The following is a 12836-nucleotide window of genomic DNA, read 5'->3' on the forward strand; positions in this document are numbered from 1 at the left end:
TGGCTTTAATAGGCTTTGGTCCCTCAGTGGGTTTGGACAACACAATAAACTGAAGGGAAGGTGATTCTGCTAATTTGGCAGCATACAACCAGCACACATGGGGCAGAAAAATCATCTAAGGTGGCTTATTTTCCTTCCCTGATAATGTGAATCTGGGCATTATAAGCAGTGTTTCTATTCTTTTATATTTGCAGAAAAATGTGTGCATTTGTCTGAGATTCCATTAGGACCACCTATTATATCTGAACTAAGAATACAGGGGAATAGAAGTCCACTTTATTTTGGCTGTCCCTCTCTTACTCTGAAATTGTTCCACTGAAAGCCAAGTATTATTAAACATCTGATTGCCCAGTTGTTCCACACACCTTCATGATTACTTATTTCAATGTATGTACTGCTTTCCTGATATGATATCTGATGGCGCAAATGACTTTGTTTAGCACTGACCCAACATACAAGTATTTTCCAAGCTGCTGGCAAAGTTTCTGAAACATACATTCATGGAGAACACAACTCACTGTAACAGCATTCTAACAATGTGAATCAGTGTCATATTCTGAAGGACTTCAGTCCTTACTATCTAGTTCCAGAGAATAGCCAGAATAAGTGATATTGCTCTGTGTATTGTATATAATGTAGTCAGTATTGCAGCAGAATATTATTTCTGAATTTATTCTAGGCTTTTGTCACATCATCCATCACAGACAAGGGTAACCAAATATCATGCTTCAGGGCATATAACTGATCACCTCTGAGAGCTGAAAAGGAAATGTTTTCCCCCATGTTACTATAGTGCAGAAATCAGGAGTAGCTTAGGGAGAAGACTGAGGAGAGTGGTATAAAAATAAATTAATGGCTTTCTATTCTTTCTATCTAGAATTCTTTTCTTACCAAGTCTTATGCTTATTTATCTGGAGCTGAAGGCCTATCGCTTAAGCATATGAAGACATCAAAACAGCCATTATTCCTGCTGTTTTTCCTGCTCCATTTTACTACTATAGTTTCTAAAATTAATGGGCTTCCAGACACTTCCCCCACCTCACTACCTTTCACTTAAAACTCTTCTGCCCCCACAAAGGATGCAAGAAGCCCAATAAAAGAAATAAGCTGTAAAATTCCTGGCTCTTTGTGATACAGTGCAATGATCATTCTCCACAGCTAGAGTTGGGACTCACACTCTTCTCTTCCATTAATTGACTCATTATAATGACTGTATGTATGGGAAAGAGGAGATTGTTATTAATGCCAAAAATGTAGCTAGGACTGATTGGCAAGGTATATGTGACATGCACCATTTTAGAATTTGCTATATCTATTGGTGAGCATAATTTTGAAGACATTTGTAAATAAAAGGAAAAGTGAGGGGAAAAAATACTAGTTTTTGAAGCCAAAGAAAAAAAATCCTTACAACAAGATCCTTACAAGGAATTCAGTTTGTGCTGATATAAGATTATAGGTGGATACAGATAACGGTGCTATTCACATGATGACTGTAATTACAACATGATAGCCTGTTCTCTGAAGTAGTACCTGTCAATGGGAAGAAGCATACTATGCAATGAGATGTCTGAATGTACCCATCAACTGAAATAAATAACATGAAAATATTAACCAAAGCTGAACTCGATTGCTCAGCCTTGTTTAGTTAAATATAACATGGAATGAAAATATTTCCTGAATGTGTGAAAACAATACATTGATAGATCCTCTAACAAAAACTAGAACTACAGGGGAAAAAATAAAATTTCATCTGCCTGATATCAGAAATCAATATACTCACAGACACAGGTTTGTTTACTTTTTACCTTTAAAAGTAATGAATGCAAACCAAAGATTCTTTTATCAGAACTCTAACTTTGCTATATGCAAAATATCTGAGGAGTGTTCAGTCTTCCAATCACAAATCTCCATGTGTTTAACATGAACTAATTCCAGAGGTCTTCAAAGCACAAGTAAGTCACCTTATAAAATCTTTTCTGAAATCAGGCAAACCAGTGAACATGATTGCTTTCCTGCACTAAAAAGGAAAATCACTTTGAGGAATAGAGACACTACTGAGTCTCCTGTCCTATATGCATCAAAGGTGTCCTATGCGCCTTTTGATGCTGTGTCCACTGCTCCTTCTCCATGTCTATGCCTCATTCATTGTTCTGAGTTTCTTAAGGTTGGCTTTCTTGAAGTCCAGGGTATATGTTTGGCTGCAGTTAACCTTTGTCTCCTTTATAATTAAGAATCCAAGTATCACATGGTCACTTACCCCCAGGGGTTCCATCGTTGCTATTTTGTCCACTAGATCATACCGGTTAGTATTAAATTGAGTATAACTGTTTCTCTCATTACTTCCTCTACCTTTTGCTGGAGAACATTGCCAGCAACACATGTTAGGAATCTCTTGCAGGGGCCATGTTTGGCAGAAACTGTCTCCCAGCATATACCAGGGAAATTCAAGTCTCCCGTGATGACTATATTATTATTCTTGGAAACACAGGCAAGTTGCTTTTTAAAGGTTGGGCCCTTCTTTTTTACGGGGTGGTTGGTAATACATGCCAATAACTATGTTTTTCTAATTTTTTGTTCTCTTAAATTAAGACAGATGCTTTCAGTGGGGCTGCTAAGTTCCTCTTCTTGTATTTCTGTGCAGATATATGTGTCTGTTATGTACAGTGTGACTCCACCTCCCTTTTTATCCTTTCCATTTTTCTTGAACAGGTTGTATCCATAAATTGTAGAGTTGTATTCATCTGAGCCATCCCACCAAGTTTCAGTTATTCCTATAAGATAGTAATTGCCCTTCTGTACTTTGAACACAAATTTGTGTTGTTTCCCATATTCTAGGCATTGGTGCAGTGAAAGCAAAGTTCATTCTTGTTGTGCCCCTATGTTTCTTGGGAGACTAAAGTGAGGCACAGCTTGAGGTTTTTTCTCTGTTGAAATATATTGTCAGGTGATGGTATGCCATGCTGCACATCTCCCTGTATCTTCAGTTTAAAGCCCTCTTGATAAACTTTTCATGTAAAGGCCAAACACATGCTTTCTGTTTTTTGTGATAGTCCATCTTCCAGGAACCTTAGCTTGTGGTCCAGAATCCAAAACATTCTTTACAGCACCACTTTTGTAGCAAGTCATTCATGTGAAGGAATTCACTTTCCCTATCAGCTCTTCTTCCATGTACTTGTAGGACTGGGGAGAAGAATATTTGAGCCCCAGTGTTTTTTATTTTACTCCTTATTGCTCCAAAGTCTGATTTTATTTGTCAAAGCTTCCCCTGGCAGTCTTAGTTTGCAAGTGGGTGAGAATGGAGAATCTTCCACAACTATCATTCTTCCCCTTTTGTTGTTGCAAACTTTGGTATCGTTTTCTTACCCGATTGACTATTTGTCTACTCTTCAGAGCTATTCAGTGCATCATGTAGTTCTTTCACAGTGGGTTTCCACTCATTTCTTCCTCAAGTAACTTAAAGCAGTTCAAGAATTCCACTGCTCCCACTGGTACAGAATGTCTTCTAGCTCTTCTGCATCTAACAGTCACCCTGTTCCAGGCATTCCTCATTTTCCCTTCCCTCAAGGTTCACTTCTTCTGCCCCAGTTTGTTGATGCACATCTTGCTTCTGGACTACACTTAGTTGTTGCAGTTCCACAGCTATGTCTAAAAACTCTTCATGTTCTTTTATTACCCTAAGGGTAGACACTCACTGCTCCAGCACTCTCACCTTTTCTTCTAACAGAGCTACTAGCCTGCACTTGTTGCATACATGGGCCATGTTGTCCTCAGGTAAGAAACACTGCACAGTTGTTTAAGGTCACCACCACTGTGGAGTCTTCTTGGCCCATTGTTTGTGCAACCTTTGTAATTCTTTCTTTGTGGGCTATTGTGACAAGTGGTGCTTTCTCCTGTCTTCACTAAAGGTTAACTACACACTCCTACTAGCAAATGGGAGTGTGTTATGAGGAAGAAAAGAAGTGTGGGTGGGTGGATGGGTAGGGGGGACGGACAGAAGCAAAAAAGAGAAGAGATGTTAGGGAACTCCTGCTTGACCTTCACCATGAAACTCCTGCTTGCTCTTCCTGGGAGCTCGGCTGTTTGTATCCCAGAGGCCCTAGACCAGCTGGGGCAGCTTGCTCTAATCTGTTCTGCTTGGAGTCAGGAACCAGAATGAATTACCCCATCCACACAACTGCTGCTACCTTATCAGAACATTTCCCTTCAGTTAATCAGCTAATCAGGAACTTTCCCTTCAGTTGTATCTTCCACAGCACACAGCCTCTTAAAAAACAAAATACTGTTTGCTGGGCTAGCACAGGTCCTCTCTGCTTTGCCTCTGCCTGCCTCTGTCTTCTCTTCCACAACAACTCCACCACCAAACTCCTGTTTGCTCTCCCCGTTCATTCACTCCCTGGAAGCTTGGTTGCTTATATCCCAGAGGCCCTTGACCAGTGGGGGAAGCTTGCTGTAATCTGCTCTGATCTTGCTCTAAACTGCTATGCTCAAGGTAGACTGTCCTTGAACCATGGGCTGATGTTGAACTGTAGGTTCTCTTATTCTCTGAACCCAGTTGCACTAATAAGCCATCTCTTGTTAACCATGAACAATCTGCAAAGATAACCTGTAGTTTGTTGCTGGACTGTGACTTACAGGGTTGTGTAGCATGGTTTGTTATCTCAGCTGGGATCAAAAAATAAATTTCAATGACAAGCCATACTCAACTTCTATTGCCTAATCCCAGTGATTGGGTACATTTAAGTACACTCTTCCCAAACACCATTAACACTTGGGGTATGCAAAAGTCAGCTGCTTATGTTCTCAGTCAGGTGTAAAAATGTTGTTATTAAGAATACCCAGAATATCAAAATACCAGACTATCTCAACTCACCATGAGAGCAATGCTGATTTCACAGACTGCACCAGTCACAAATACCCAAACATATCTTCAGTCCTTAATGGTTTTAATTTAAGGTAATGCAGGCCTCCACTGCTCGACCTACAGGCTTCTAGTTAGACTCTAAAAAAAATTAGGGAAGCAGAGGAAAAATGCTTTGCAACTGCCCATTCTCCCGCCATTGTGCAAGGCTAATCAGAGATTCAACCACACCATCTCCATGAAGCACCACGGTGGCACAGAAGGTGCACAGTGTTGACAGCTGCTCTACTCTCTTCCCTTGCAAGCAGATCAGGACAAAAGGCTTTCCAGCTAAAGTCTTTATTATGTTAAGGCTGACTGGATAGGCTTGTTTTGCGATACAAAAGAGGAAAATTGCAGAAGTCAGTAACAAAAGTTAACATATTGGCCATTAGGGAAATATAACTTATAGCTGGATTCCAGGAAGCTGCAAGGAGGTGCCCCCAAGCACTCCAGAACTTACTTACTTACTTACTTACTTACTTACTTACTTACTTACTTACTTACTTACTTACTTACTTACTTACTTTATTTATTTATTTATTTATTTATTTATTTATTTATTTATTTATTTATTTAGAAAATTTCTATGCCGCCCCATCCGCCGAATGGCTCACAAATAGTTGTGGCTCCTGTGGCTCACAAAACATTAAAATATAATACATTAAAAATATAAAAATGAATTACAATATAAAATAAGTCACCCTGGCCAAAGAATAAAATAAGGAAATAATATTAGCAATTAAAATGACGTTTGAATAAAAAGGTCTCCGCCTGGCGCCGAAAAACAAATAACGACGGCGCCAGGCGGACCTCTCTGGGGAGCACATTCCATAAATTATAATTATACAATACCCCTTCCCAGCTTTCATTTAACATCTGTGTTGAAAACTTAAACAGTAAATGGATGAGGAGTATTTTGTGCAAAAAGAGAGGAGAGGGAGAGAAGCTGACAGTGTAATCCCAATGCACGCCTACTCAGAAGTTCAATTATTTACCATAACTAAATATGCATAGGATTGCGAACTAAGGCCGTAATCCTATGACCACTAGATTTTGACCTCAGAATACCCTCCCTCCTCCCTTGCAGCCAGTGCAATACTTTCTGCAGTGATTGCTAAAGTTGGCATATTAGCTTCAGAGAGAAAGGTCTGTGGCATTCTGGAGGGTGGGGAGGGAAGGAGTGAGCCTCTGCCACCATACCCAGTATTCTGGTAGCACTTCAGCTATCCATGTCTTTTTCAGGGAAGGGGAAATACAAAGGCAACATTCAATTCTGTGTTCCTTTCATTCTCCACTGGATGCTACAATCTTCAAAGTTGAAAAGGTTACAGGCAGCCTCAGTGAATGGCATTGCCTAGAATTGATATTTGCAAGATGCCTGTTTATTTATTTAATTTGTAAACCACACTTATAGCTCTACTGTAGCCCAGTTGGCCAGAAATGTTTGTCAGCTGGGCTATGGACAAAGGCTAGTTGACATGGAAGTGAACTATTGCAGAGTATGCAGGGGCGTAAACTGGAAAGGCTTTCTAGCACTTGATGCAAGTACTAGGGAAGAGGATACTGCTAGATGAATGAGCAAGGAGTTCACATATCATTTGATGAGAAAGAGGGTGAGATAAAAGAGACGGGTAACATTCAGTTTTACTTCCTGCCAACAGGAAATAACTGTAGTATCTTCAGTCCACTTTCCATTGGTTTTATTTCAAAGGTGCCTTGGGGGAATGGAGACATGCCTGCTTGGCTGTGTTGCAAGAGAGTAGTGTGAGTGCCAGTGTGGTGTAGTGGTTTAGAGGGCAGGACTGGGACTCAGGTGACCTGTGTTCTAGTCCCTGCTGGCCATGGAGCCAGCTGGGTGACTTTGGGTCAGTAAAAGAACTCTTTTAGCCCAACCTACCTCATAAGGTTGTCATTGTGGGGATATCACTGACAGCAGGACAAGGAGAATTATGTGAGCTGCTTTGAGTTCTTTGTAAGAAAAAAGTAGGCAGGATATACATTTAATAAATAAATAAATTTCATAAAGAGTGGATACTAGTTAATAATATTTTACATACTTTTAAATAAATATTTTACTACTTTTACTAGTGGATACTTGTTAATAATATTTTACATACACTATTTATCACGGAGGTTAATGTATAATCTAAATCCTCTGGTTCATCATTAGTACAATATATCCATGGTATCAGCCACCTTACAAAGTGCAGGTGGACTGGCCTACAAGATTCACCCAATTTTTTCCCTACATGCATGGAAAACTTATTCTGACTTCCATCAGCTTCAACTCTGTAAGCAAGGGGATTCAAGGCTGCATGGAAAATGAACCATAATGGCCCAGGTGTTTATTTGCCCTCTATTAGGAAGAAAGCTTCTTGATAACCAATCGTGTTTAGTTCTTAATAAATCTGTAGTTTATCAAAACAAGCTAGTATTTTTGTGAAGCAAGAAACAACTAAAAAATAAATCAAACCCACTGGTAAGCTTTCCTAAGCAGTGCAGGTGCACTCAATTAAAACTATCTATTTTGAGAATTGTGTGTACCAGCCGCCAATGATTGCATAAATTTAAGGATTTGGCAAGAAAATGTGTTCCCTCAAACTGAAAGGGTCTCATTTTTTACAGAAATACTGCATTACTAGAGGGAGAAATATCAAATGAAAAGCAACAGAATACAGGAATATATTTACATGTTAAACATTATTATGAACAAGCATTAACATAACTTGATAGAAGCCTGTGCATGCAAAGGATAAACTTGTCTTTCAACTGGATCAACTAGCAAAATAGCATCCACCATGTGGATTCGCTAAGTGATATCTATTAAATCAAGAAGCAGCCCTTGCTGAAGAAAAGAAGAACCTTTATGTTAAAATAGGTCCCAGTGAATTATAAACAAAATATCCTATAAAATGCATATTTGACTTATGCATGCATATGAGACATGAGGTCAAGTACTTTGTTCTTTCTTTTGCAAGAGTGTAATCTTATATATCAGGTAATAAAGAAATTATAATACATATTAGAGAGCACTTTTCTTTCAAATGTGCAACTGTCAGCTTTACACAGTGATTCCCAGGAACATCCTCATCCTCTGCCCACATTAAGCCATGCCAGAATACACCATTTTCATGTGGTGCCAATAATCAGCAGGAGGGGCTATCTGGTTGGCCTCTCCTCTGATCTCAGAAGGCATCTGCCTCATGTTCTGGGTTAATTAGAGAAGACGCTTTTCTCCTAGAAGCAGAGACCTGAATGGATTATTTATTTATTTATTTATTTATTTAAAACATTTCTGTGCCGCCCCCATCGCAACAAAGCCTCGGGGCGGCTCACAAAGATATATATATATATATATATATATATATATATATATATATATATATAAATTAAAAACCCCCAGTGCATTCTCGGCTAATTTAAAATCCTAATAAATATAATAATTCAGCAATTAAAATAAGTTTTAAATAAAAAGGTCTTAGCCTGGCACCGAAAAACAAATAATGACAGTGCCAGGCGGACCTCTCTGGGGAGCGCATTCCATAGATGGGGCGCCACGGCAGAGAAAGCCCTCCTCCAGGTGCTCACCCTCCTAATGTCCCTCACAGAGGGCTCCCGGAGAAGGGCATCCATTGCTGATCTCAAGGAGCAGGAGGGCATATATGGGTGCAAGCATTCCTTTAGATATCCAGGTCCCAAGCCATTTAGGGCTTTATAGGTCATAACCAACACCTTGAATTGGGCCCGGACTTCAATTATCATTTCATTGCCATTTCAGTTCTTCAGCCCTACAGTCAAAACTCTCAAGGTGAAATACGTAATAAAAGCAGCATTAAACCGATAATACCAAAGAATAAAACGCACTAGAAATATTAGGTTTTTTTAAAAAAATACAGTGATCTACTCTTTGTGGTAGCTCACGACTACTGGGCTTTGCTGGGAGACTGCCTCAATCACACACATTCTGAGCACTGTGAAGGAAGGAAGCTACTAGGTCATATTTTCCACTGCCTGTCTTGATCCTAAGTAGATGGCAATGGGAAGATATGATGGCAGAACTGCTATCTCAGTAATTATGTGAGATAGTGCAGATTTCCTTACCAGCCAGCACAACATTAGGGAGTATGGACTATCCTCTCATTATGGAGAGGAGAGGAGAAGAAAGAGCTCAGTTTTTCCATTGCCATACAGCAGTTTACAGCCATGGTGCTCAGAGTACCACAGTGTGATATTAGAGATGTCAGATTCATACGAGTTCCTATTTCTAGGAATCAGTTTTTTTCCCAATGCATGCAGATTTTTCAAATTGGATGACTGCTTTATTTTACTTTCCTAAAATTTACACACATGTGATTATAGAAAAGGATATGGAGAAATAGTAAAACTGCATTTTCCCCATATACAGATTTTTTGGGAATTTGGGGAAAGTAAAAATAATTCAATTCCATCAATAACCAGAGAGAACAAACGGCACCTGACAATCTGCAAAATGATGATGGAGCAGATTTAATGAAATCCTATGGAAATGGTCACTGTGGTACTTTCAAGTAGGTGACTATTACTGTTTTACCATTAATAATGCAATCAACATATACTAATTTTATAAAATGGTACTGTATGTTAGTTTGCCATTAACTAACTGGCCATTTCAGAAATATAGGTTGGCTTGCAACCTATACACTGCACATTTAAGTTGAAAGTGTGTTTGCAGGGGCACATGGGCTTTCAGTGGTGCACTTTGGACAGAAACACTGGAGATTCTCTACTGATTTCATAATACAACTAAATGTTTTTAGAAATTATCTCAGTGATGTAGGCAATAATCAGGTACCTTTCTGGGAGAACTGGTATGAACACAGAACTAGCAGAAATATGGAAATGACCATGGCAATCCAATGTGGCTGCAATCAGAGACTGCTTCAGCTGGCACCTCACTGAAAAATAGCAGAATCTGTGCAGGGTCAAATCCCATTTACATTCCCTCATCAAAGGAACCACTGTAGGAAAGGATTCTGAAATCTACTCTTCTTCAAGTCCATGAAGGTTTCTTTTTAATGCACAGAATTCTCACAATATGTTAATTCTCCCACACACATTTTTTTCTGACCTCTACTCTGAGATGTAGTGAAAATGCAGCAGTTAACGGAATTCCATATTTGCAGTACTAGTTACTAAGAACTAATTAATAACATGCAGATATTTACCTGTGCGTCAGTCTCCGGTGGCTGATGCAAACAGCAGTTTGTTGATCTTGAGCAACGCATACTTTATGGCGACTACATTTCATCTTTAAACATGGATCCTTAGCTGGGTCTAAAGCTAAAAACAATTGCAGAAAATGTTTTTTTTTAATCCTTTACATCAATTATAAGTCATTGAGATCTTTATGGTGGAATTATAAATTCCTCAGTGGGAACTCTTAAATGTTTTCCATACTAGACCTAACACTTTTTTCCAAAAACATATGCAGTGTAATAAAGGGTGTAATCTAGCACATGGGCACAGTTCTGACCTACTTTATTTAACACTGCCTAAGCAAAGTTAACCATGGATTCAACTGTACCCTAAATACTTTCCTGTTAACATTTCCCTCTTGAAGCCTCCCATCACTGCTTTGATGCTCTGACATTAACATGTTTCTCTGTACAGATTCATAGAAAGATGTTTCAAGCACAACTACCATATGACAGATCAGTAATCCTAAATATGTATCACATATTGGCTAGCTGGGATAGAATTTGATTAAATGTGTGCCATCAATGGGTATAGTTTTTCAATGGGAAAATCATTAGTTGTGTGAATTATCCTAAAAGAACTAAGCAGGAAAAACTTACTGGGCAGTATCCAAGTCTGTCTATATGCCAGCAGGACTTAGCACTAGCACAGCGTGGACCTTGCTGTGCTAGTGACAAGACACCATAAAATAGTGGAAATGTTCATTTCTGGAATGAAGGAGGTCAGCAGAAATTGCCAGGGGAAAAAAAGGTCCACTGACTTCTCCCAATCCAAAGAGAAGCGTTTTCATTTGCTTCCAGGATTGCTTTTTGAACAGGTGGTTTTCCATTTGCACAAGTGGTCAGCCCCACTTTTGCCACAAATCAGGTAGGAGTGCAAAAATAGTACTAGATACTGCTCACTAACACTAGGCTGTTCTAAGCAGGTAAAAGCCATATTCAAAGATGTACTTCCATATATGATGGACAAACTTGGCTTGTGTTAATTTCCAATTTATTTGCGTATAAACTATTAATTTGAAACCTTTGCTTCAGGTTATGATCCTATACACATTTTCCTGGGAGTAAACCACACTGAGCTCAATGGGTTTTCTTCTGAGCAGACATACATAGAATTCTGCTATCATACCAACTGCTTTTACAAATTCTTGATTGGCGCAAACAACATAAAACTGTATTGACACTGAGGAAAGTCAGTTAATACTTAAGAGATTCTATCGCTAGTGGGACAAATGTTCTACCGGCATTTTAAGCACAACTTTTGCAAACAGAAGTGCTGTAGGTGGCAGATTGAATCAGACAGCATTCTTGGGTGAATAGAGGTCACCCAATGAGCTATTTAAGACAAGCTAATTAAGCTAAGAAGTGGGCTATGAAAGTGATAGATATGAAACTGTACAAAAATATTACAATTTTCTCAAGTCTAATTTGTCATTAAATGTTCTGCTTAGAAGATTGTTGCTATATTTCACATTCTTTACCTTTCCGCTTGACCTAAAATGCAAGTTGATAAAGGAAGACCTCTAATGTTAAGTATATCAACACACAAAGATAAGCATAACAAGGAAGATTTTGTTTACTCTTTATCTACCGCCTTCTAGATTCCAAGGTGGTATGCAGAGAGGTATCACTCTCACATTCTACTTGTGAGCTTCCCAGAGGCATTCGATTAGATACTCTGGGATGCAGGATTAGACAGGCATTTAGTCTCTTCCAGCATTCTTATGGTATGGTTTAGGTCTTCCTACTTTAGCTACTAATTGGTATCATATCATCATACTTGTAGCTTAGGCAATTCTATCAGCAACTTCACACTACAGCAGAAAAATGATAACTGCAGCATTTCCAGAAAGTACTGCTTTTACCCAATCCCCATCATAAGCAGAAACACAGTATATAAGTGCAAACAGTATGCAACAGAAGGCATGGCACAGGGAAAAATAGTAGCTGTATAAAAATGTTGCATTCATTTCCTTAAATTTAGGGAGGAGACAGGATTGATATACTTCCTACTCTGAACCTTAACGTAAATCTAAATACAAATATGACTCACACGCTTAGCAACAATAACAGTCAATGAAATGTGCCCAGTTCAAATCAGAACATTGTAGACACATTTTAATAAAATATACAAAAGAAAATTAAAAATCATTTGGCATAATTTAGTAATGCAATATCATCTACACAGTTAACAACTAAAATGGGGAAATGCACATTACAATTCAGCCATGCTGAAAAAAGGCTAAAACCAATATTCCATTACATCATTCATTTAGCAATTGAATGATGCAATTGGTGCATCATTAGCAATTGGTGTAACCTCCAAAATACTTCAATGTTCAAACATTTTGCGTGGTTATTTCTGTACTCCCATGCATCCATTCACAGTATATTGAAAATGTATGAAGTGTGTTGGGGGGAGCAACATTCTCTTATTAAAGAAGTATGTAACATCTGAAAAGATAAGGTAGGTTTGTTATTTGCCACTGCAGTAGAGGGCAAACTGGATCAGTTCTATGGCTTTCAAGTAGAGCACTTTAGCCCTTCGCCCCCACCATGATTTTGATCTATATCCAATGACCAATTTAATACCAGGACATGAAACATTCAAAGGCACCCCAATTCAGATCAGGACTAAGGCATTGATGAAAAGCAAAATTTCACTCTCAAAGGGCTCATGATTCTAATTAAGTTTGCACACT

General features: G+C 38.7%; 1 protein-coding gene across 2 annotated transcripts in view; it reads right to left on the reverse strand.

Moving 5' to 3' along the window:
• Positions 1–12836, reverse strand: part of SPOCK3 (SPARC (osteonectin), cwcv and kazal like domains proteoglycan 3) — a 139703-nt gene that overhangs the window by 62874 nt on the left and 63993 nt on the right. For both annotated transcript variants that reach the window (XM_044430801.1, XM_044430802.1), the window contains one exon: positions 10105–10219. In XM_044430801.1, coding sequence (XP_044286736.1) covers positions 10105–10219 — 115 coding nt within the window. The remainder of the gene's footprint in view (positions 1–10104; positions 10220–12836) is intronic.

The sequence above is a fragment of the Varanus komodoensis genome, unplaced genomic scaffold (genome assembly GCF_004798865.1).
Source record: "Varanus komodoensis strain SLA01 unplaced genomic scaffold, ASM479886v1 scaffold21, whole genome shotgun sequence".
Classification (NCBI taxonomy): Eukaryota; Metazoa; Chordata; class Lepidosauria; order Squamata; family Varanidae; genus Varanus; species Varanus komodoensis.